This window comes from Dipodomys merriami, unplaced genomic scaffold, assembly GCF_024711535.1.
Source record: "Dipodomys merriami isolate MVZ:Mamm:240054 unplaced genomic scaffold, mDipMer1.0.p SCAF_5, whole genome shotgun sequence".
Lineage (NCBI taxonomy): Eukaryota > Metazoa > Chordata > Mammalia > Rodentia > Heteromyidae > Dipodomys > Dipodomys merriami.
In genome coordinates, this window is record NW_027206068.1 from 61,141,941 (window position 1) to 61,167,816 (window position 25,876).

Here is a 25,876-nt window from a genome sequence, read left to right on the forward strand (position 1 = left end):
CTTCAGACATGTGGTGGATAGTGTTCTTTGGGGCCCTTATTGGGCCAGGCATCTGCAGCCGGGAAAAATTTTTTGGGTAAGTTCTTTTTGTACTTAATATTTCACCAAAATGGGAACCAACTGGGATTGAAAAGGATGATCTGTATTCTTTTTCTTTTTGCTAGTGCTGGGTTTTGAACTCAGGTCCTTAAGCTCTTGCTTGGCTTGTTCGATTACTGCTGGCATGTTACCATATGAGCCATACCACCAGTCCTAGAATTGAGAAGGAAAGGGTGTTATGTCTTAGACAAGTCTTGAGGAAAGAGGACCTGTCTCACCTTTGTCCCTGTGTCCCCCTGGATAAATGACTGCTCCGTGAGACCTGATTTTGTCTGTGAAATTAGAGCAAATAGTCTCCATAGACCTTCTCCAGCTTCCTAATCTGTGAATTCTTTTTCTTCCTATTTCTTATTTGTAAAGTCAGTTCAAGAACCTCCAACTTTCATAAACCTACATCATTAATTCTAAATAATGACCAGAAATGGCTTGTTGGGAATTTCTGCCATGATGAAAGAGAAAAATGTAACTGGGTGCTGGTGGCTTACACTTGTAATCTTAACTACTCAGGAGGCTGAGATCTTAGGATTGCGGTTCATAGCCAGTCCAGACAGGAAAGTCTGTGAGACTCTTATCTCCAATTAACTACCAGAAAGCCAGAAATAGCACTGTGTCTCAAGTGGTAGAGTGCTCACCTTGAGCTGAAGAGCTCAGAGACAGCATCCAGGCCCAGAGTTCGAGCCCCATGACTGACCAAAAAAAAAAAAAGAAGAGAAAAATGTAGGTTTCAGGCTTCATGGTTTCCCCTCTTCATTAATGGTAAAAGCTGTGTAGAGCTGGTGCTTTTGCTTGACTTCTAGGACAAGGAGATCTAACAGGTCTTGTCTAGGCACAGCTATGGGTACTGATAGGCAGGACCACACACCTGTACTCTGTGTATGTGTTGCACACTCATGCTTAACAGGCTTCACATAGAGGCTCTGAGGTTTGCACAGGAGGGAAATTTGGAAGATAGGAGAGATGAAAGAGATGCTTGGTGACTTGCTAGAAGATTGCATTATAATAACTCATTACTTCATAATGCATTGCTATTTGCAAAGAGCTTTCATGTACATTATCTTTTGGATCATGTAACCACTCTGCCAGGCACGGGTGTTATTTTCCTCAATTTAAACATGAAAAAAACACGACTTTAGAAAGGTTAAAGAACCTGCCCAAGGCTACTTAGCTGGTACACAGGGGAGCTGGAATGGAATACAAAAACCAGACCTTTTTTTTTTTTTCTATAACACAAGTTATTCTCCAAATAGAATCGTCTATCTCAATGGTCTATCTATCTCTATTATACTACCTGATTGAGGGAACTTAGGAGCTGTTTATTGAAACAATTATTTATATGATATTATTTATATGACTAATTTTTATAATGATGACTGTTCATACCTGTATGTCTGTTGCCAAATAGCTCAGAGGGGTTATGTGTAGCAGGTGGCCAGGGAAGGAGATTTTTTTTTTTTTTTCACCAGCAGCTCAGCAGAAGGTGTGCCCTAACTACACTTGCTGCTGTATGAGCTGACGCATAGTTCTGTCAGGCTCCCACTGAAGCAATTCACGTGGTTGAAAAATCTCTATTGCTCAGGGTACAGAGCTCTCTGATGATGCACCTGGGCTGAGACAGCTGGGCAGGGCCCCAGAGGGCTCACTGCAGGAGTTGAATGCAGGAAGGGCTGTGTGCCTGAGCTGATTGCTAATCGTGGATGGTTTTAACCAATTGAGTCATTCTCTTCCCGCCTCTCGGTCTGTTCTTGCTCCATAGTAGGGATCCCAGCAAAGGTAGGGCAATCTTTTCTGCCAGAGTTCCCATTAACATGCTCTGGTCGTCCAGTTCAACAAATATGTCTAGCGCAGAGAACTTGACATCTAAGCATCTGAGTGGTTTGGAGACCAGGCAGGAACTTGGGTGGTAGAGAAGATGATGGTTGCTTTTTACCATTCAATTTGCTTCCCTTCTTCTTGATTCTCCTAACTTCTTGCTTTCTGGTGCTCTGCTAGTGTCTTTTGTCCTAGTTGTTAGTCATTTTAAGGATGAGACAATGGCCAGGACATCTGGAGGTGTCAGGCAGGCAGAAAACAGGGAGTAGCTGCAGAACTGGTTGTAGTCTCTGTGGTAATTGGCAAGCATCTAAGAATTCTGTGAAACCATCTTTTAATATTATTCATGGTGGTTGCTGAGCGTGGCTGTGGGTGAAGGTAAGAGAAGCACAAGAACCAGCCACTTAGCTCTACTTACATGATAACAGGGGAAGGGATGGGAGCTCTGTCCCCAAGATTGTCTGAATCATGGGTAAATATGAGGTGAGCGAGAAGGAATCCACAACCATCACTGCCAACAGCCAAGTGGGTTTGAAGACAGCCAGAGGAGCTATCGGAAGACTCATGTAGAACAGGAAAGTTAGACTTAGCAGCTTGTTAATCCCAACATGTTCCCCCTCCTGGTCCAACTCCCTTCTTTTGGAAGAGCTCAAGTTCAAAGTCTTAGAATTTCCAGGATGTAGGCAACCATCGCCATGCTCATGACGTGGAGAGGGCATTTTCCAAATAGAGACCATGACAATGAGGACAATGAGAATGACTGCCCTTCCCACTCTGCTTTTAGGTATCCATGTGCTGATGGTCAGGAAAACAATGTTAGACCCTACCATCACTGTTGCTGTTTAGTACTCTTTGAAAACTATACTTTTGGTTAGGGAAATTTTGGTTAGGGAAAGCTTCATGGATGATATGAGCTTGTCCTGAGACCAGGTAGGAGATTGCCAGTCAGTTAAGGAAAATAGCCAGGATTGCAGGCAGCAATCTCTTTTTCAAAGGCCAAAGTACATGGTGAATTTGGGATTTTTTAGTGGGGGGTTGGAAGTGAAGGACATGGAGAGGTGGAGGATGGGGCAGGGGCTCCATCTGGGCCAGCTAGTCTGCCCTGCCTAGTTGGTATCTTCTTAGTACTACCCACATTTGTTTCTTTAACCTCTGCAGCTTGGATGATTAGATCCTGATTGAAATGGGGTGTGGACTTAGTCATCATCAAGACTAGTTGAAATCACTGTGTTCCATTGCTGTGGACTGGGCCTGGGTATGGGAGTTCTGTTGCAAAGTCACCACTGTGGACAAAGTAAAATGCACACTCTTTGTTTATGGGTGAACATATGCTAGGATTTTCATATTCCCCCAAACCTTCTTTTTTCCATATCCCTCCTTTTTCCCCTTTCCTGTTTCTTCTCTCTCCCCTCTTTTGTGATTGCTCTAGGCAGCATTGCTTTACAAATGCCTAATTTTACCACTAGAGTTGTCAATGTATACACTTTCTAAAATGCCCATTTCTGAGTTGTCTGCTTCTCTTCTGGAGTGTTGGGAGTAGGCTGTGTGAGTTTAGCAGACTGGTCTTAGTCCTCAGACAGGAGGTCCCATTTTAATGCCCTTCTCTCTACTTTTTGAGGTTGTTTTGAGGCTGTTTGCCTTGAACTCTTCATCTTCTCAGGGCTGTCGTACAACTCTTTGTGAGCCTGATGTGTTCTGTAGTCTGTTTTCTGTTGCTATAACAAAATACATGGAGCTGAGTAATGTGTAAAGAAATTTATTTCAGGGGCTGGGAAGGTGGCTCAGTGGTAGAGCGCTTGCCTTGTATGCATGAGGCCCTGGGTTCGATTCCTCAGCACCACATAAGCAAAAAGAAAAAAAGCTGGAAGTGGCGCTGTGGCTCAAGTGGTAGAGTGCTAGCCTTGAGCTGAAGAGCTGAGGGACAGTGCACAGGCCCAGAGTTCAGGCCCCACGACTGGACCCCCCCCCCAAAAAAAAAAAAGAAATTTATTTCACTCACAGATTTGCAGACTACAAGTTCAGGATTGGGGACTCCGGACTCCATCTGTTTGGTAAGGACCCCCAGTCTGCGCCAAAACATGACAGATGGTATCCTGATGTGGGCATGTGTAAGCAGAGATCACATAGCAATACAGGAAGCTAGAGAGAGATTCCGGGCTAGTACCACTTTCACAGAAATGAACTCCAAGATGTCAGCATTAATCACTTTCTAGGGCCTAACAGGACCTGTCTCTTAAAGCACCCACTATTTCCCAAGGTTGCCATACTAGAGACCAAGCTTGCAGCAATGAACCCTTGAGGTACAACTTGAACCATATTCATCATGTAGTAGGTTCAGCCAAGTACTGCCCCACCAGAGCTCCCCCCCCCCCCAGGCACCTGTGGTGCTGTTTCCTTCTAGGACCCTGCGGGGACCAGCTGGGGAGGGAGAAAGTGAGCTTTCACACCGGCTTCTCCTCCAGACCAGCCACCTGCACTGGGAGCTGCTCTGCCTTGGGCCATAATACCTTTGTGCTGGCCTAGATCTCTGGAACCCCCCCAGGACCTTCTAGAACCAAGGAAAACCCTGAGGACCCATCTGGCCTGGACCAGTTTTTCTGATAAAGAGCTGCCACATGAGGCTGCACATTTAGTTCCCTGTGACAGCATCATTTATTCTTGTCAACAGGTCCTTCAGCCCACAGCTCTCTCCAGCAGCCCTTTCTGCATTCACTCGCGTCAAAGAGATGACGCATGTGACAGCATCTAGTGTAGATTCATTTGGGCCTGTCACCTAGCAACCGCTTAATGGCTCCCCTGGCTCCCTGAGCCGGCTGAGAGTTCAAAGGCAGCTTTTCATGTCCAGCCTTCTCCCACTCACCACACAGGCTGTCAGGGCCTCTTTCCCCTGCCAATGCTGCAGAAGCTAAATAATGTATATGAAAGAAATGCAAGACAAACCAGAAAGGGATTGGGCTATGGGGGGCCCCTTCTGGGGCCTTGCAGGACCTGGTAAGCATCAGTGGACCCAGAGTTCAGTCTCACACCCTGGGCTGCATTCAGCATTCATCTCAGAATGCACTCGTATCCTGGGCTCTGGGGCTGGGAGAGGAGGCTACAAGCTCCCAGCTTCTCTTTTCTGGAAGAAGGTAGCGACCCACCTTCCCAGGATGGAGGGTCTGCTTGATTTCCTAGCTCTTCTCAGCCCAGAGGTTTTAGCCCTCAACCCCCAACAGTGAAGAAGTATTCCTTTACATCTTCAGTGAGCTTTGCATGTAACCCAAGAACATTCCTTTCTGTAAAATGTATATGTGTTTTTCATTATAAAGTAATATGACCACATTACAGAAAACAGATACAAGGAGAAAAAAAAGTAAGTCATCCATAATCTCATGACCCGAACTTGAGCGCTGTCAGCATTTGGTATATTTCTGTTGTCTGTTTTCCTTCTAGAGCATCTGCTTTTTCCATACTTGTAATCATGGCACACATACAATTCTGTGTCCTGTTCTTTCACTTAATATTATTTCCCTTCAAGTTATACCATAAGCACTTTTTCACATTTGCCACGTAGTCTTATTTTTAATGGCTATACATTATAACCAAAGACTAGACCATTTCCTCTCATTCGGCCTACTTCTGTCTGGGATTGTGGGTTTGGGGTTTATTTGCCAGCTGAAAGCTCACCATTATCTTTTGCTTTTTTTCCCTCCTCTCTCCCATCCCTTCTTCAGGGACCAAGTGTTTAGGATTAATGTCAGAAATGGAGAGGAGATCAGCAAACTGATTCAGCTAGTGAATTCGGATGACTTCAAGGTACATGGTTCTTTTCAGACTTCTTGACTTTGTTGGGAGAAGATTCTTCTACTACTGGAGTTATTACTTCTGTTCTTGAAGATTTTTGTGCCATTGAGAAGATTGCGGGAGGAGGAGCTGGGAAGTAGATCACAGTGGATGGCCCAGGAGACAAAGACCCGAGCTCTATCCTTCTAGCTGCTCTGGATTTACTTCTTAGATTCTGCCAGGCACTGCCTGAGGGGTAGATCTGACTAGATACAATTGTGAAATGGCCCCTGTTTACCCTTGAACAGATCTCAGCCCCTCAGGGATCAGCTTGGCTTTTGGTAGTGATTGTACAAGAATGAGCTGATTGTGTGTTTTACCTGAACTATCCTTTAGCCTGGTTTGATTTCTATTCCTTTCAGCTCAATGTCTGGAAATCTCCTTCCACCTTTGGTCGGCCTGTGGATGTCCTGGTTCCATCTGTCAGTCTGTTGCCAGTCAAATCCTTCCTGAAGTCCCAGGGCTTGGAGTACTCAGTGACAATTGAAGACCTGCAGGTAAGTAGGCCATGGTTTCAGACTGTTCTTGTGTAGGACTAAGCCACCAGCAGTCAGGAGAAGACCTGAGAGATTTTTTAGGTCTACTGTCACCTTTTTTCATTTGCTAGATGTAGAAATTTCAGGCAGATGAAAGTACAGTAACTTGTTAGAGAAACAGTAAGTCACAGTAGATAGGGATAATGCGTGTGACAGTGTCTAGATTCAAATCCCACAGTTTCTTTGGACAAGTTTCACTCTCTTGGGCCTCCATTTCCTCATCAATAAAATACCAATAAGATCAATAAGATACCAGTCATACTCATTTCATATACTGTATTGAGAAGATTCTATAATCAACGTATATAAAATGCTCCACAGTATCTGGTACAACATAGATGTGCCTTTTCCTTTTGTGTTTGATGTTAGGAGGCAAGAGTTGTGGGTGGGATGGTTCTGGGGACCAGTAAAAAGAAGTGCCCTTCGTGAAAGGGAGACTGTCACCCACTGTGCCCAGTAGAGGGAACGCCACCACCCAGTCCATGGCACGTGTTGAACAGCAGGATAGTGTCTGGCTCACGTTGTCTCCTTCACCGAGGTAGGTTATGGACTAATTGGTGATTTGGCCCATGAGTTTCCTGATGGCGTGAGCAGCTGCGGGCTTACTAATCATCCTCACATGTCACAGACATCTGCCAGGAACCTTCAAAGTATGAGTGGTTATAAGAATTTCTTTGTTTCTGAATGGTTTCCCAAGCTGCGTTTTTCAGAGGCACTGGGTACCAGATGCAGGCTGATGGCTAGAGATTTCATAGTATAGAATAACCAAATAGCACATATGTTCTTTACAGAGAGTAAGCAGGTTTTGAATGGTAGAATATAAATTGGACACCAAGAAGGAAAGTTTTATGGCTGCATGAAAGAAATATGACCTCTATTTTTAAGAGCAGTATAATATATATATATATATATATATAATGTATACACACACACACACACACACACACACACATATATATATATATATATATATATATATATATATAATTTTTTGTGCCAGTACTGGGGCTTCATTTTTGGGTCTGGACACTGTCCTTTAGCTTTTTTACTCAAGGCTAGCACTTTACCAATTGAGCTATAACTCCACTTCTAGGTTTTGGTGGTTAATTGGAGATGAGAGTCTCGTGGACTTTACTGCTGGACTTTGAGCTGACTTCCAACTGTGATCCTTAGATCTCAGCCTCCTGAGTAGCTAGGATTATGGGCACTGAGTCACTGGTACCTAGCCAGATATTTTAGTTTTTAAACTGTACCATACTGATCATGAAGGTCAGAACACAGACGATAATGACTTTTCTCCTGAGTATTAGAATTACAGTATATATTAGAATGCTTCAGTAGAACTGACAATATTAGAAAGTAGTCATCTTAGAAAAAATAAACACAGATATTTTGTTGTTCTATCCCATAGAATTGATTCAAACCCCCATAAAACAATGAGATTATAATGTATGTTGTTGTGAAAAATCTAAAGCTCTTTGAGAAGCAGACACTATGAACTTGCATTTCCTCCTACTATAATCTTTCGTTTGTATAATTGGCCCTCTTTAAGTCTTGACAGTTGGGCTGCCATCTTAGCTGGCCCCAATATCAAGCCAGAGCAAGAAAAAAGCCAGATTTTCCATCTTTACTGGATCAATTCAACAACATGTTGTGTCTCTGTTTAGGCCCTTTTAGATAATGAAGATGAAGAAATGCGACACAATGAAGGGCAAGAACGGAGTGGTAGTAACTTCAACTATGGAGCTTACCACTCTCTCGATGCTGTGAGTGCTTCCTGAATTTTGTAACCTCTCTCCTTCCTTCCAGCTTCAGTACATTATCTTTTTATTGAGGGGCTAACACATGTGCACTTTCATTCCTTTCCAATTCTCAGGCTGTTTAACTCCACCAGCACCTAAGAGCGTAGTGAAATGTGAACAGGACATTTCCCCCCACATCCAGTCTCCTTTCCACAAACAATCTCTTAAGGAAAGCGGTGAAATAATTGCAATCGTTTTCAGTCTTTGTAATTCAACCCTCTCCCCCACCCCCCACTATAATCTTTTGCCTGGAATAAAATGTTATTTATTCCGGGCAAGTCGACAAGTAGTTATTTCCAAGGTTAACCAAATATTTCCATTCATTTATCACGACAACTTATAATGTATAATATTAGTTACATAATGCATTTTGGTACTGTGCGTAGTTAGAAACCACTTTATATAGATGACTTTCAAGGTAAGCCAGATTTTCAAAATGAAAAGCTTGGAGCAGAGTAATTTCATACAAAAGGGAGAAATCAAAGGGACTTGAAAAATCAAGAGACTGTAAGTATGGGACTGCACCCTGAAGCCCACACCATTTTCTTATGTCATTTCTCCCCCCCAGCGCCCCGCCCCCAGTGTCTGCTTCATTAGCCTGATAGTTTTAGTAGCTCAGGAACTCATTCTCAAATCAAAATTTATATCCTCAGCTGGGTTTCGGTGGCTCATGCTTGTAATCCTAGCTACTCCGGAGGCTGAAATCTGAGAATTGCAGTTCAGAGCCAGACCAAGCAGGAAAGTCTGTGAAACACTTATCTCCAATAACCAGACCAAAAATTAGGTACAGCACCCACCCAGGCTTTGAGTTCAAGCCCTTATATTAGTGCACACGTGCGTGCGCGCGCGCGCGCACACACACACACACACACACAACTTATTCTCCTTTCACCTGCCTTAATGAATGTTCTTCATACATAAACAATGTTCCTGTTCCTGGAATACTTTTTTTTTTTTTTTGGTCAGTTGTGGGGCTTGAACTCTGGGCTTGGGCGCTGTCCCTGCGCTCTTCAGCTCAAGGCGAGCGCTCTACCGCTTGAGCCACAGCGTCACTTTCAGTTTTGTAGTGATTTTTATTGGAGATAAGAGTCTCACGGACTTTCCTGCCTGGTCTGGCTTTGAACCTCGATCCTCAGATCTCAGCCTCCTGAGTAGCTAGGATTACAGGTGTGAGCCACCAGCGCCCGGCTCTGGAATACTTTTTGTGAGATGTATATTTTAAGTTGCTTTTCAGGATGAGTGGTTGATTATTTCAATCACTGAAATGACCATTTTCACTTCTTTTCCATGATTATTCGTGACTTTGTTTGTTGTGTATAAATCAATAACACTGCCCATTGACCCTTCTTTGTGACCAGTAGCATACATCTGCCAAACTGATGGATGAAGTTAAGAGTTTGGTGGTCTGGGTCATTGAGGAAAGCAGAGCTCAAGGCTAACACAGCCATCAAACCCATGACAGCCTCATGGCCATGGGACTCTCCCCAGCTGAGTTCACCAGTTGCGAATGGCCCTTGAGGATTATGGGTGTGGGGGGCGGGAGGGTATCTCCTGGCTATCTGAGCCAGGCTTTGGTGCCTGGCTCCCAACTATCTCCTGCTCCTTCAAGGACTTTTGCTGTGTATCTCTGAGCCAGCTGCCTCCTCTTGTGCTCATTTTGGGTTCTTTCTAAAAACAGCTATGAACAACTCATAGCTTACAACTGTTTAAGCTTGCTTAGGTCTCTAGTGGGAATTTCATGATTGTCTCTGCCAGAGTTTTGGTTCCACAGCCTTTGTTTGTGTCCTGGAGGTAGTTGATAGTGTGATTTTTGAATCTTATATCTGGATATAGCATTGGAATTTTAACTTTTCCTGGGTGATTCTCTTTCTTTTTATGGCCCCAGAGAGCTACCTTGCTTTTCCTCATCTCTCTAGGGGTCAGTGTTGGGGATAAAGTTTCCAAGCTGTGTTGGAAGCCAAATTTGCCCATTTCTAGTTCAACTTCCAGTTCTCTAATATGGTAGTTTCCTCTTCATTTTTTTGTCATCTATGGTTTCTCCTTTTTGAGCTTTGAAACTCATTATGAGTCACTTCTTCTGTACTTTATTTGGTTGCCTATGTATTTGGGTTTTTGTTGTTGCTTTTTGCTTACTTGTTCACTTCTGCTCAGTATGTTATATTGACTGCCAGTCCATAAACCCTTTAAGCTATTCTGTATTGATTGCACCTTTTCCTTCTGTGTTTAGCTCTTTCATCCAATCTTAAGTACTACACAAATTCATTTCCTTCTTTTGACCTCCAAATGGCTTGAAAAATGACAATGGATAAACTATTTAAATCAAATTTTCTTTTCTTTTCCCCCCTCTGAAAGCAATTGGATATATTCTTAGCATTCTTCGCTACAATTTTCAAGTCTTTACCACTTGAAAGTGGGGTGCCTGTAATTGAGGAGATTTTAAGCAAGATGGCCCACAGAGATAGAGACATTATTAACAGCATTTATGAATGCAACTATTTTGATTTATTTTTAAATTTTTTACAGTGTATTTAATATATGTGTGTGGTATTAGATACATGGCACAAGCTTTATTTTTGCCCATAGAGAATGTGCTTAGTGGGGTTGTTCTGCTGGTCCAACCCAAGATGAATAAAAGACCACACTTTGTAGCAATAGCTGTGTAATTTGTAGCAATATCTGTATAGTTGAGTGTACTATAAGTTTGTGGACAAATGCAAGGTATTATTCTTCAGAAAATCGCACAAAAGGACTCTTTAGACACTTTCTTTGAAATACGCATTTCATGCTGATAATATGGTCAACCGGAAGACATAGTTTAAGACTGACATGATAAAGTTCACACATACCTATCCAGAGCTGAACAAATTTTAAAAAGGCCTCCTTAAACCAGGCACAGTGACCCAAAATCCCAGGTCTTGAGAAGCTGAGGCAGAAGGATCTAAATTTGAGGCCAAGTATGTAATGAGTCCCTATCTAAAAAAAACTGTTAAAAATTAAAAATGTCCTTAGATTTACTATTTTCTGCTTCAGATTTACCATGAGATGGACAGCATTGCTACAGATTTTCCAGACCTGGCCAGAAGAGTGAAGATTGGACAGACATTTGAAAAGAGGCCGATGTATGTCCTGAAGGTGAGGTCCCAGGCCCTTGCAAGGTCCTAACTGAATGTAGCCAAAAGCCTACATTCCAAGAAGGATCCAGCTGTTTTACCACTGAAGGAAATAGTGATCATCTTCTCCCCACTAGATCTGGACCTGGCAGAGGTTCATTGTTTAATGAGAGACAGTTAGAAGGAGCACATCTCATTCCATGTTTTTGGCTGAAAGACAGGAGTAGAGGGGAGATGGCTAGTATTCCAGAATGTTCTAGCCAATCTTGCCTTCATTCCCAAGCAAGGAAAGGTGGAATAGACTTATGAACTTAATTCTACTTACTTTTAAAAGTTAGTTAGGAAGCCAGGTGCTGGTGGTTCACACCTGTAATCCTAGCTACTCAGGAGGCTGAGATCTGAGGATCACAGTTCAAAGCCAGCCAGGGCAGGAAAGTCTATGAGACTCTTATCTCCAATTAACCACCGGAAAACCGGAAGTGGTGCTGTGGCTCAAGTGGTAGAGCACTTGCCTTGAGCTGAAGAGCTGAGGAACAGCGCCCAGGCCCAGAGTTCAAGCCCCACAAATGACCAAAAAAAAAAAAAAAAAGTTACTTAGGAAGTTAATTTTAGGGTTGTTAGAATATTACCCCCAGCCTCTGATCCAAATTTTCAGATATTTCTAACAGATACAGGTTTGCATTGGCAAAGGAGATAGAAAATGATGACAGTGACATAAATGATATAAACAACCCAGCTGACCAAATCAAAAGGAATCGTAGCCTATACCATAGAACAATTGATGGCTCAAGGATTTGCCAAACCCTCAACTCCCTATGAGCCCTTCAAGACCCCAGACTTATAGTGAACCACTGGTAGGGGAGACCTGCCACTGAGCTGGTTGCTTTAAAATAATTACATTTAGATTATTTGCCCATCTGATGGGGACTCTGGCTTCATTAGCACCAAGCTCTGACCTAAGGGGTCCAAACACTGTGGCAAAAGCAGGGGGCAGAATTCATTAATGCCATTTACAAAGCGCTACAGTGAAGCCCTCTTCTTCCTAATTTAAAACTGAATTCATTTATTGCATCAACCCAACAGCCTGCTGTACACACCCTTGTGTCTCTCTCTGTTGGGATACTATTTGAAGCCTTTCAGAGACATACTATTATCTCTAATGGCACCAGCATTCTAATCCACAATAACAATTGGTTTTCCTTCCCAATTTGCTCCCAGTGCTGGAGAGGTTCAGGCTGCCTGGAGCTGCAGCCAACCAATTACGCTTGCTGGTCACGACTAAGCCTGATAAATAGATGGGGCCCTCAGGAACATTTGGTCTCTGAATTATCTTAAATGAGTTAAATGAATAGGATCGAGCTGGGGAGAGGAGAGGTGAGTGGAAACTCAGGCAGGCAGGTCATTTTCTGGCCTCTTCTCTTCTGCAGTTCAGCACGGGAGGAGACAAGCAGCGGCCAGCCATTTGGCTGAATGCAGGCATCCATTCCCGCGAGTGGATCTCACAAGCTACTGCCATCTGGACGGCGAGGAAGGTCATATCACTTTGGAACTAGCCAAGGATCCTGATGGGGCCAAGGGAACCCTTGCAGGCCAGGGGAGTCCCATATAGCTGGGTCTAAGGGACAAATGAGAAGATGCTCTGTATAGAATGGGGTCTGGAGCCCCAGTAAGCTGGGGGCTCTTCAGAGGTGACAGGTAAATGGTCAAAGCCCCTTGGCCAGCCCTCTGTGGCTAAGTGACAAAGTGGCAATGATTAAGCTAGTGCACAGCAAACGTGGGCCTGAAGCACTGACCTACAGTGGGCTCTACAAAGGGAACAAAGCAGTACTTGGCACCAAAGATAGAGTAGCTTTGCTCAATCCCCCAAACCCCACAAGACCTCTGGGTCCTTGCTAGCATCTTCCAGAAAGTCTGTTTCAAGCCAGCAATGAGAGGGAAGAGCAGTGTACATAGAATCTCTTCCCTGGAAAACATGAAGAAAGCAAACATCCATCATCTCATTGCTGTTGGCACAATTATAAGCCCTGTCCCTGGATTTTGAGGGGTTCAGAGAGCTTTGCAGAGAACCATGCCCCTGTGTGTGGGGGGGCGGGGGAGGGATGGGTGTCAAATCCTAGGAAGCTTTCAACGGTGGAGGCTGTTCTGGGAGCATCCATTCTAGGTACTGGGTGTCCTGGGAAGACATAAGGTTAGACCTAGCAACCAAGTCTGCCATAGCTTGATGGAAAGTATGTTGTTTCTGCTTAGATTGTATCTGATTACCAGAAGGATCCAGTTATCACCTCCATCTTGGAGAAAGTAGATATTTTCTTGCTTCCTGTGGCCAATCCTGATGGATATGTGTATACACACACCCAAGTGAGTAATCCCACGGGGCTGGGGTAGGACTGAAACTGGCTTGGCGACATCCCTGCTTTGCAGAGAGCCTCTACCCACACGATATTATGAGCTTTGTGAGGATTTCATTTGCTCAGTCTCAACACTGAGAATCACTAGAGACTTCTTTATTTATTTAGTTTTTCCCTAGAGAGAATAGTCTAAAAGAACTCTCTATTATGGGTCTTGAACAATTATCAACGTTTTACCAATTGTTTATTCATCTTTTTTCTCTCCTACACAATTTTCTCCTTGAAGTATTTTAAAACAAATCCTAGACACGTTCATTCCCCCACAACTACCTATGTATGCATCTCTAGCTAACTATTATTATAAGAAGAATAAAAAAATTTCCTAAGCCCTATACCCTACTGACACATTTGAAAAATTAATGGAAATTCTTTAATATCATCTAACTCCCCCAATTATCTTAAAAATGTCTCTTAGGAGTCAGTGTGTTGAAGTCAGTAAGGTCTGCTCACTGCATCTGGTGGCTGTGTCTCAGCTGCCTCTCTTATTCAGCAGCAGAAGCACCCCCACACATCCTTTTAAAATGTCATTCATTTGCAGGAGAAACCAAATAATTTCCTGTAGAATGTCTCACATTTTGAATTTGGCTGATAGCTTCTTTGTTTTGCCATTTAATTTGTTTCCTTATTCCCTAGTTGAGCTTTTGACTGAAATTCAGATGGAGTTATTTAGGCAAGAATAGAATAGGTGCTGTGCACTTCTGGGGCACTGGGTATCACAAAGGTAAAGGACCATCAATCTCACTTCTGTAGAGGCTGCAGAAGACTCACTTGGGACTAGCCTGGTCCCAACTTGCATACAAAGTTTTTCATCAGTGCATTTTGGGGGAGTCCCATTCTGTCTCTGTCTTGCTCTTCTTTTTCTTTCTTAGCAATCTTGGGGATAGAACTCAGGGCCTTGCACTTCCTAGGCAGGTGCTCTACCATTTTAGCCATGCCTCCAGACCTTTTGCATTGGTTCTTTTCAAGTTAGCTTCTGACCTGGGCCAGGGCTGGACTGTGATCCGCCTACTTAACACTTCCCTGTGTTGCTGAAGATGACGGGAACACACCATTGCACTGTAGCTGGGATAACAAGCATATGTCACCATGCCCAGGCTTTGGTTGAGATGGAGTCTCATAAGCTTTATGCCTGGGCTGGCCTTGAACTTTCACACTCCCCTCCCTTTCCATTTACCAAATAGCTAGGTTGACAGGCTTGAGCCAACACACTCAACTGGATGACAGTCTCTTTCTTTTTTTTTTTTTTTTTTTGGTCGGCCGTGGGGCTTGAACTCTGGGCCTGGGCGCTGTCCCTCAGCTCTTCAGCTCAAGGCAAGCGCTCTACCACTTGAGCTACAGCGCCACTTCCGGTTTTCTGGTGGTTTATTGGAGATAGGAGTCTCACGGTCTCTCCTGCCCGGGCTGGCTTTGAACCGCGATCCTCAGATCTCAGCCTCCTGAGTAGCTAGGATTACAGGCGTGAGCCACCAGCGCCTGGCCTGACAGTCTCTTTCTTAAAGTCAGAAGGGCAAACCTTCCTTGGTCTGGGGGTTGAGAACAGGCTGCATATGTAGTGAGGAAAGGAGTCCAGGGTCACAAGCAGCTCAGCCATCTCTTGCAGTCATCTCTTATTTCCTAGAGAAACCATTCACTGCTCTTATTGCATGACCTACTCTGGGTGTTTGGTGGCATTTTCAGAATCGCTTTTGGAGGAAGACACGGTCTCTGAACCCCGGAAGCCGCTGCATCGGTACTGACCCAAACCGAAACTGGAATGCTAGCTTTGCAGGTAGGCAGGAAATGACATTGAACAAACCTGTCCCCCTGAACTGAACAGAGCTGAACAGAGCCAGCATCCAAAGAGTTTCATTGCTCCATTCACAAGAGACGTATGTGCAGGTCTTAGGCTCTTTATGTTTATACATTGTTTTTATTTTTGATTATTGTATTTTGAAAGAATGATTCAGTATTGCCTGGCTTCCTGAGAGAATGGTGGGACAGAGAGTATTTGCATTATGAGTATAATCATGATAATTTTTCTTTTCTTTTTGGTTTACATATGCATACACTTATTTATCTGTCTACCTACCTATCTATCTATATATGTATCTATCTAATTTTTTTTGTAGTACTAAGGTTTGAACTCAGGATCTAGACACTCTATTACTTAATCCATGCCCCCAGGCATTTTTGCTTTTGTTATTTTATGAAGAGGTCTCACTTTTTAACATGGCTGGCCTGGACTGCTATCCTCCTATTTACAATTCTTGCTATACTAGGAGTCAGCCAATTGCTATTGCTACTGTACCCAGCTTTTTATTGTTTGAGATGAGGTCTCACAGACTTTTTGTCCAGGTTAACTTTAGACTTCTGAGCATCTAGGATTACAGGTAGGAGCCATTATACCTAGAGAGTTTTTGGGGGGAATATTTTTATTATCTTTACATAGTTACACAAAAGAGTTGCCAGTCAACAGAACAGTTTATGAATACAATGTATCTTGATTAATGTCACCCCTTTCAATATTCTTACCCATCCTTCTCAATCCATCCCTTCTCTCCCTCTTTTTTTAAAAATTTTATTGTAAAGGTGATATACAGAGGGGTTACAGTTACGTAAGTAAGGTGATGAATACTTTTCTTTTTTGAACAGTGTTACTCCCTCCCCTCATTTTCTCCCACTTCCCCTCCAACTTCCCTCTCCCCCAAGCTGTAAAGTTCATTTCCAGTATATTGTGTTGTGAGTATCACAGTTGCATTAGTTCTTTTGTCCCACCACTTCTGTGATTCTCCTTCCCTTCCCCAAATGAGATAAACTTATAAGAAAAAGGGTACAGAAATTAAAAAAAAACAGTGACAACAAAGGAAAGAAAGAAACTAGCTGAAAACAGTACACTAAAAACCCTCTTGTTTCCATTTCTTCAAGTTCATTTCTATATTCCCTTGCTCTTATTTTTTTAGGATATGTATTGATTTTTTTCTGCCATTTAACAAAGTAGTTGATGCACACAATGCATCTTGATCTGCATCACTCCTTCAACATGTTCACTCCCTGCAACCCATCCTTTCCCTTAGTTTTCTTGATTTTGTGGTTTATGCAATGAATTCTCTTTAATTTTTTATTGTTATTATAAAGGTAACATACAGAGGGATTATAGTTACATAAGTCAGGTAAAGATTACATTTCTTTTTGAACAATGTCACCCTTTCCCTTGTTCTCTCTTAGTTTTTTCCTCCTGTCCCCACTCACAGTTGTATAGTTCATTTTATAGTGAATTCTTACTGCATTCTTCCTCTTTCCCCCCTCTTCATTCCTCTCCCCATCTCCCCTGGGCCCCATCCCCCTCTTGCGAGTACCCATCTCCTGTTGCATAGAAATACCACAAAAATCATCGGGGGTGGGGAATAATAACCATAGGAAAGGAGCTGTTACGAATGTGGGACCTGTGGGTGTCAATGTCAAGCCAGATTTTCTCATAACTAGGGTTGTTGCGCACACACACATATACATACATACCACATACCCTCCAGGGAGCTGTATGGTGAACTAATACTGAAAGCAATATTTCTAAATGCTTGTCAAAGAATCAAGAAATTTTAGCCACAACAATATATTATTTTTGGCAGTGGTTGGCCATTAAGATCTGAACCAAGAGAATAAGTTGACACCAGAATAAATGGAGTCATTTTCATTATTTATTGGTATTCATATTAATTATCTAGCATACTTATTAATTACAACTCATTCTCAAGTATGATATTAATTATGTATGACAACAGCTATTGGCACAATACAAGGTCAACTCTATCCATTTGAAGAAGTCCTAACAATTTTCCTCTTCAGCTGTGGTAGCTCCAACGCCCCTGGCCTCCCTCCCTGCCCTCCCTCTCCCAGGCTCCACACCTCGATAGGTTCTTATGGAACATCTGCCAGTGGCTGTCTATTCTCGCCCCAGCTCTGTTGGGGACTGAGTACCTCACTGTTGTCTTCTTGGCCTGTGGGTCACTGTTTCTGGTTGGCTTTCCCCGACAGGAACAGGAGCCAGTGACAACCCTTGTTCTGAAGTATACCACGGCCCCCATGCCAATTCTGAAGTGGAGGTGAAATCAGTGGTAGATTTCATTCAGAAGCATGGGAATTTCAAATGCTTCATCGATCTGCACAGCTACTCTCAGCTGCTGATGTATCCCTATGGGTACTCTATGAAGAAGGCGCCCGATGCTGAGGAGCTGGTGAGTGATGGCAGCCTCTACCTGGCCCTGAGGCTTCTGGACCTTGAGGTCCAAGGTGGCCAACTACAGCCGAAGAGCAAGTCTAGGCATCTGAGTAGGTGTCATTAAGGGCCTAGACCTTTGGGATGAGCTATCAGACCTACTGGGGACAGGAGGAAGACAGTCCCTCTTATTTCTGTGTCTCCTGTGAGTTTCAAGAACTGTAACTGATAGTCAGGGGCCCGTGGCTCACACCTAGCTACTGAGTTCTGAGGATTGTGGTTCAAAAGCCAGCCAAGACAGGGAAGTCTGCAAGACTTATATCTCTACTTAACCACCAAAAAGCTAGAAGTGGAACTATAGCTCAAGAGGTAGAGTGCTAGCCTTGATCACAGAAGCTCAGGGACAGTGCCCAGGCCCTGGTTCAAGCCCCAGGAATAGTTTAAAAGCCCAAAACAACAAAAACAAAAACAAAATGTAACTGACCCTGCCTGGCTGTCTCACTTATTTTCCTGACAGGAGCGTATCATGTGTCTATGGTTTGCTAAGAGCTGTGTGCTTGGCACCATAGCATACATGGGGGAGGTGCCCTTGCTCTGATCAAGGAAGAGGTGTAGGCCATTGCCCAGGGGAGTTCAGCATCCTATCCAGTGAGTCACCTCAGAATGAGGAGTTCTGGTGAGGACAGGGCTGAGATCAGCAGTGTGACATGAGCGTAGGCCACAGCCAGCCCACAACCCTCAGCCAGAGGAAGCCCCACCCAGGCTCGTGGCTAGGTGGGGACTAGTTTCTGGCTTTCTCCATTCCAGGGTTTCCACTTGAACATAACTTGGCCTTCCCTCATGCTCTGGGACATGACACTTCTCTCCCAGGGTCAGGACTCAGGGTCTGTCCTTTCTTACTCTGCTCCTTCCTTCCCAGGATGATGTGGCCAGGCAAGCGGCTGAAGCCCTGGCTTCCCTGTCAGGCACCAAGTACCAAGTGGGCCCAACTTGTACCACCGTCTGTGAGTACTTGCTCGTGTGTGTGTGTGTGTGTGTGCACGCGCGTGTGTGCGTGTGCACGCCCTTTAGACAGTGCTCCAGGAGGAAAGGAGGTGGAGGGGAAAGTTACACTCCTTAGGATGTTGCCTGATTGTTCTTGTGGTTAGTAATAGACTAGATTTATGTCCAGCCTGCGTGACACTAGCTGCAGCAGACAGTTGTCTTCACCAGCGTCCTCTGTACGCTTGAGCTATTTGTCACGTGCCCTTATGAGTTATGTCCTGTCAGCTGGGTAGAAGCTGCATTCTTCATCTTGCATTAAGCATCTTGACATAGTGTATCAAAAGGTTTAGCAAGCCCGTCCTTCTCTTTTCAAAGGGAACCCATCTTTGCCATGGCAGATTGCTTGTGGTGGTGGTGGAGGGGTGGGGGAGGGTCTATTTTCCTATCAGAAATGAACAAGGAGGATTAGAGGGTCCTTCCTTTCAGGCATCTAGAAAAAAATCCACCGTGCTCCCAAACTGTTTTTTTGTTTGTTTGTTTTCCCCAAACAGGGTGATGCCATGTAGCTTAGGCTGGCCACAAACATTTTTTTTTCTTTTTCTTTTTTTATTGTCAGGTGATGTACAGAAGGGTTACAGTTACATAAGTAAGATAATAAGTACATTTCTTGTCAAACCTGTTACCACCTCCCTTATTTTTCTCTTACTTTCCCTGTCCTGCTAAATCCACACCCCCCCCTCGAAAGTTGTACAGATCATTTCCAACATACTGTCTTGTGTGTATCACTGTTGCATTGGTCCCCCCTTGTCCTTTGTCTCACCAGTCTGTTGTTCCCCTTCCCTTTCCTAATTCAGATAAATGGATATACAATACCAAGTTACCAAAATCAAATACAAACGTTTACTCCACTAGCCTCAGCCTCCTGAGTGCTGGGATTATAGGTGTGGATCACACCTGGTTTCCTGAACCTAGTTTTGAAGCTCAATCCCTTGCAGCCATATTTTGAGGAGATACCTTTGTTTTAATTCCTAGATGAACTATTTCATCAGAGCAATTCATATCCCTTATTTTGGGAGTCAATCTACTAATGCTCCTGTTTGGAAAAAAAAAATTGCATTCTCAGATGCCAATGTAAATGTAAAGCACAATTCTAGCCCCCTCTCCAGTGTCTTCTCTTTCCAACTGTTGATCCCTCCAGAGACTGCAAGCTTGCTGTTGTTTCTTTCCTCAGTCCTGGAATTCAGCACCATCACCCCGCCCCCACTGTCCCACTAGATTTCCCCTCAGCCCTTGTCTTCTGGAAGATGCTACATTCTCCACTCCCCCTTCTCCATCTCAGTGCTGAGTTCCATCTCCGAAGGTGCTCCATCTCAGCACCTTCCTCTGCTTCACAGGCCAGAGAGCTGCATAAAGCAGTTAGCATGATGCTGGCATTTGTGTTGCTAATTGCAGCAACAGTCTATTAATTATTCATGGTTTATTATTATTTATGCTGTGGAATGGGAGCTCTTCAGAGGACACATCCTGAGACGTTCTCCACCCTCTCTGCTTGATTAGTCAATCCTGGACCCATGGGGACTTGCTAGGATCCTGGAGAGAAGGCTTCTCCAAAGATCTGTGGAGGTCACCAGGGTCCCTGTTTGAGGGTCAGAGAATGACCTTGTACTCCCACATCAAACAAATTCTTCTCTCCAGCCTGAGCTGTGCTAAATCAAGGGACACTCACCAGATGCCTTCCACAGAAGAGGGGGAAGCCTCTCCTGGAGGGTCGAGGAGCCCAGAGTTTCTTCTCACATTCAAAGCCTGTCTTCAGTATTCTTGATAGGCTTTCCCAAAAACCCAAAGAGGGTTTTTTTTTGTATAATCATACTATCTAATTTCAAAGACTTCTGGCATGTACTATGGACACACTTGATATTTATCTTTTCTTCTTAGATTAACTGTTTAAGTGAAAGTAATTCTAAAACGGACTTCTTAAACACAGCCTACAGAAGAGGTTTCAGTCCGCTTCTTCGTGACTGAGTGGTTTCTGAAGAGTAGTTGCTATATCCTGAAGTCATGCTTTGCCAGGTTGGACTGTAAGGTCCTTCTGCTAAATAACCCCAGCTTGTTTTGTCCCTTTACTTCTTGCATCAGCTTTTTAGAGTTTTTATGTCTTCTTCCTTCTGTCAGACTATAAGTGGTTGCTTGAATTGTTCTTAGACCAACTACCTTTAGCAACTGGTTCCCTTCCTCTTCACTCATCCTGATCCATGAAGGGCTTAGATGTAAATAAAGTACGCTCATCTGACTCATGGATATGTCATGAATATTAAAGATGTGTGTGACAATATTATTTATCATCAGGAAAGACTGGGAGTATTTCAAATGCCAATCTGGAGTGTCCTGCACAAAAACACTTTTTATGCATTTAGACAATAAAGCACTAGGCTGCACCTGGATGAATGAGGTGAATTAAAATGTGCCAATAGGGAGGAACATTCGGTTGCTCATTGAGAAATACAGTGTGTAGAACAGTGTCAATAGTATACTCCTGTGTAGGCATGGTGGTTCATGCCTATAATCCCAGCTATGTGGGAAGTGGAGATTTGGAGGATCAAGGTTCAAGGCCAGCCTAGACCAACAAAAAATGGAGATGAAACCTCATCTCAATAAAAAGCTGAATGTAGTGGTTCTTGCCTGTCATCCCAATTACTTAGGAAGCAGGTACAGGAGGATTGTTATCTAGGTTGGTGTTGACAAAAACCACAAGATCTTTTTCGAAAAATAAATAAAGCTGGAAAGTGTGGCTGACGTGGTGGAGTGCCTATCTAGCAAGTATGAAAGGGTTGGTTTGAACCTAGGCTTTGTTTGTTTGAAACAAACAAAAATATGTTCTCATATTTGTTTGATTTTTGTCAGTTGTGGGGCTTGAACTCAGGGCCTGGGTTTTTGCTAAACGCTAGCATTCTGCCACTTTGAGCCACAGAGCTACTTGCTTTTTTTTTTTTTTTAAAATAAAGAATAAGTGGACATAGATAAATGGATCAGGAAAATGTAATCTATTTATGCATATATAATGGAATTCTATGCCTCCATCAGAAAGAATGACACCACCCTTATTTGTTAGGAAATGGAAAAACTTGGAAAAAATTATAATAAGTGAAGTAAGCCAGACCCAAAGAAACATAGGTTTCATGGTTTCCCTTTTCTGCAATAACTAGTATACGTCTAGGATAATCTTACCAGACAAGCAGAAAAGGTCAAAAGCTATGTACATATGACCATACAAGATGATGCTAAGTGAAATGAACCCCAAGATAAGGACACAAGATGTTTTTTTCTTTGTCGCTGTTGTTTTTAATATACTATGTGAATTTTTTGTTTCCTTTGTATGTTCTTCCCCCATGGTATAACTCCTGTTGTCACTATATTTGATTCCAGTGTCCTGTATTTTGTATATAAAATTTTCTAATTTGGGGAGGGGAAGGGAAATAACAAAATGCTGAAACAAGGATACATGTTGACCCATTATAACAATGAGACATACAAGACACTAAGTTGAAAACAAACTTTACAACTTCGGGGTGGGTAGAGAGAAGAGATGGGGAGGTGGGGAGGGAAGGGATGGTAGGGGAAACAAAGGAGGAGATAACAATGCTCAATAGGAAATGTACTCATTGCCCTACTCATATAGCAGTAACCCCTCTGAACCATATCTTTACAATAAAAAGTATTTTAAAAAAAGAATAAGTGGACATTGAGCAGGGACTTAAAGTGAAGTTCATGAACTCGATCACTTTAATCCCAAACTATAATCCTTTTTTTTTTTTTTTTTGCCTTCCAGAATAAAAAAAAAGTTGAGATACTTGATTCTGACATATAAAGAACCTCTAGAAAGTTAAAGTAGCATTGTCTGTTTGGACTGGGTAAAGAGAGGCTATGGAAATGGCAGAAGGATTTCAGTGAACAGCAGAGCCTCAGGGAAAAATCTTGGTGGAAGCAAGATTTTTCCTGCTTCTCTCAGGAATAAGGGAAAGGTGAAAAGACTTGCCTTTTGAACAGACATGTTAATATAGATGGAAACGAAGTAGACTGAAGAGATCCAGGGCTTTCTTCTCAGGTCCACTAGATTTAATTCTAGCATTGTCATTTCCACCTGGAAGTTCCCAGATAAACAATCCATTTTGTACCTTTTTTTTTTTCTCATCTGTAAAACAAGGACAGTAATACCTTCCTTAAGGGTTGAAAAGACAATGAGCATAAATATAAACTTTTAAAATATAATAACCAGCATTACTTAGATGCTGAATAAATAATAGCAACTATTGACACTATTTTTTTTTTCTTTTTATTGGTTGTGGGGCTTGAACTCTGGGACTGGGTGCTGTCCCTGAGCTCTTCAGCTCAAGGTGAGCTCTCTACCTCTTGAGCCCAGCACCATTTTCAGTTTTCTGGTGTTTAATTCTCCAATTAAAAGTCTCGGACTTTCCTGCCTGGGCTGGCTTTGAACTGTGATCCTCAGATCTCAGCCTCCTGAATAGCTAGGATTACAGGCACAAGCCACCCGCACCCCACCTATTGACCCTATTTTATCCTACAAGATCAGCAATGTTGCTCTCTTTTAACCAAATTTGTCTGTGAAGTGGAATTTGAGTGGGAAGAAGCAGGAAAATAGGCTCCATGCCCTTCTCAAGCCTTTTGGCAAAGGGATTCTTAAGGAATGTGTTTCTTTTGCTCTGTAAACCAGTTATCTCTTGCTATGTAAAGAAGTTTTGAAACTTAGCAGCTTAACACAATAAATATTTATTTCCTTATATGCTTTACAGGGTTTAGGAAGTCAAGAGACACTTAACTGGGTGTCTATGGCCCAAGATTTCCTGTGGGGTTGGGGTCAGATGTTTTCCAGGACTGTAGTGAACCCCAGGCTTACAGGGCTCAAGGAAGCGTTTGTAGTCTGGCTTACTTGGGTGTGGTGGGGCCGGGGGTGTCTGGTGAGTTAGTGCTTATTATTGGCAGGAAGTCAAAGTTCTCCACATCCATCTCCTGATTGGGCTATTTGAGTGTCCTTACAACACTGCAGCTGGCCTTCTTCGGAGTGAGTGACCCAAGAGAGAGCAAGGCAGAATCCCAAGTTCTTTCATGACAATTCCATTTAGGCTTGTTAGTTACAAGGTTGGGCCAGCCTTTTCCATGTTGGCAAGGGCTACGAGGGTCCTTGGGTTTATGTTGGAAGTGCCTACCATACACTTTGTCTATGAGAAGATTAGTTTTGAGTAGCCTGAGGGATTACAATGAGTTAGTGGCAGAATGGAGACTTTCAAGTCTCTTAGTTTGAGCTGAGTACAGACTTTCATGTTGTATTGTCCTAAGACCTATGGATGGAGCCAATGTGTCCTTTGGGCATGTATATTATAGGGAGGCGATGGCTTGCAGAAATAACTCTAGGCTCCCAAGGAACCCCAGGCAGGTAGAGCTATGGCCCTTTCTGAGTTTTAAAGGCAACTGGACTTCAATCATGTTACTCTTTTGACTTACAGATCCAGCTAGTGGGAGCAGCATTGACTGGGCCTATGACAACGGGATCAAGTACTCATTCACATTTGAGTTAAGGGACACTGGGCACTATGGTTTCCTTCTGCCAGCCAATCAGATCATCCCTACTGCAGAGGAGACCTGGCTGGGGCTGAAGACCATCATGGAGCATGTGCGGGACAACCTCTATTAGACCAGGGCCTCCACACAAAGTGAAGGTCATGAACTTGATCGAACTCAAGTATCTCAACATATTTTGATTCTAGAAGGCCAAAAAGGATTGTAGTGTGAGATTAAAGTGATCAAGTAAATGAGTTCTTTTCTTCACAGGGGAGTCAGAGCCCTCTGCGTTGTAAAGCGCCCAGGTCAGTCCCCTTCCAGCCCCACTCCTGGTGGGGTGCCCATGAAGAACATGTCCACCAACATTCTCAATTTGGTCCCGTTGTTCAGCTGAACCTTTCCTTTCATGTGCTGGTTGGACAGGCCATACTCAGGGCCATCCTTCCCTGGCAGCATGTTTCTACCTCACCTTTAGAATATGTCTGATGGTTCTCAAGTCTCTTCCATGTCTAGCCAAGCCAAGGACTTGGTGGGGACCCATGGGACATTCTGTGCTTTGGTTGGATCTCAAAGAAGCTTTCTTTATCTCCTTCAAGAACATATTTTTCCCTTTGCTACCTTCCTCTCTCCATCCTTTTCTCTGCTCTTCTTGTTGAGATAGGGCCTTGTGAGATTGTCCAGGCTGGCCTAGGTTCAAGAGATTCTCTTCCTCTAGCCTCCTTGTAGCTGGCCAATGCACCTGAGAAACATGTTTCTTTAAGCAACAAATCCTGTAGAGTCATCAGTATTGGCCTCCCCATCATTGGTCTGAATATTATGTAGAGGCTTTCTTCCCATCTTTAGCAAAAGTTTCTAGACACCACATTTCTTAGCACTTCCCTTTATTATTCAGTATTCTTGGGATCCTGAAAAGGGATTAGTGGCCCTGTAGATGATGCTCACCCACAGGATTTCAGAAACAGTGGTGACCTGGACTGCAGGATTCCTCACATAGCCCTATTTGCCCTGATTAGGCTCATCTCCACTTCACTTTTTGAACTCACTTCAAAGGTTTTGCCCTCACCCCACAGGTCCTGGATCACCAGGCTGGGCCTCCCCTCTGCTCTGGGTATTCTCAGGGTCTCAGCACAGTCCTGCTGGTGTTCTGGTGTATCTTGTGCTTGCTTCTCTTCCCCTGAGCTTTTTTTCCCCTTAAAACTTACCTTCTATTTTTCATTCTAGACCCTGGGTACCTCTGTGGAACAAGAATTCATTAGTCACAAGCCTCTTGTCCATCTCTTCTTACTATGTACCATCTGTTCCCCCTTTTTTGTTTTGTTTTTGTTTTTATTTTTTTTTGCTTTTCTCAAATGTGTCTGTCAATCTTAACCTTCTGCCTCAGATCTGCACAGCATCTGGTGTGTCCTCATAAGCCAATAAATATTTAATATAAGCCTTACGATCCTCTTCTGTTCTTTGCTTTCACCTGAATAGAGCCAAGCCATGGTTTTGAATATGCAGCTCTTTGTGATGTCAAAAGTCAATTCTAATCCCTGCCTAT

At 43.3% G+C, this 25,876-nt stretch overlaps 1 protein-coding gene across 2 annotated transcripts; it reads left to right on the forward strand.

Annotated features, from left to right (window-relative positions):
• Positions 1 to 25,876, forward strand: Cpa4 (carboxypeptidase A4). 2 transcript variants are annotated; one of them, XM_069996768.1, is made up of 11 exons: positions 1 to 76; positions 5,622 to 5,703; positions 6,093 to 6,227; positions 7,934 to 8,032; positions 11,099 to 11,200; positions 12,606 to 12,710; positions 13,426 to 13,536; positions 15,264 to 15,354; positions 17,604 to 17,797; positions 18,698 to 18,782; positions 24,282 to 25,876. In XM_069996768.1, the coding sequence occupies exons 1-11, from the start codon at positions 9 to 11 to the stop codon at positions 24,467 to 24,469; spliced, it is 1,260 nt and encodes a 419-aa protein (XP_069852869.1). In that variant the 5' UTR covers positions 1 to 8; the 3' UTR covers positions 24,470 to 25,876. The 2 variants fall into 2 exon arrangements, with proteins under 2 accessions (XP_069852869.1, XP_069852868.1); XM_069996767.1 differs by having other exon boundaries at positions 9 to 76; positions 17,598 to 17,797.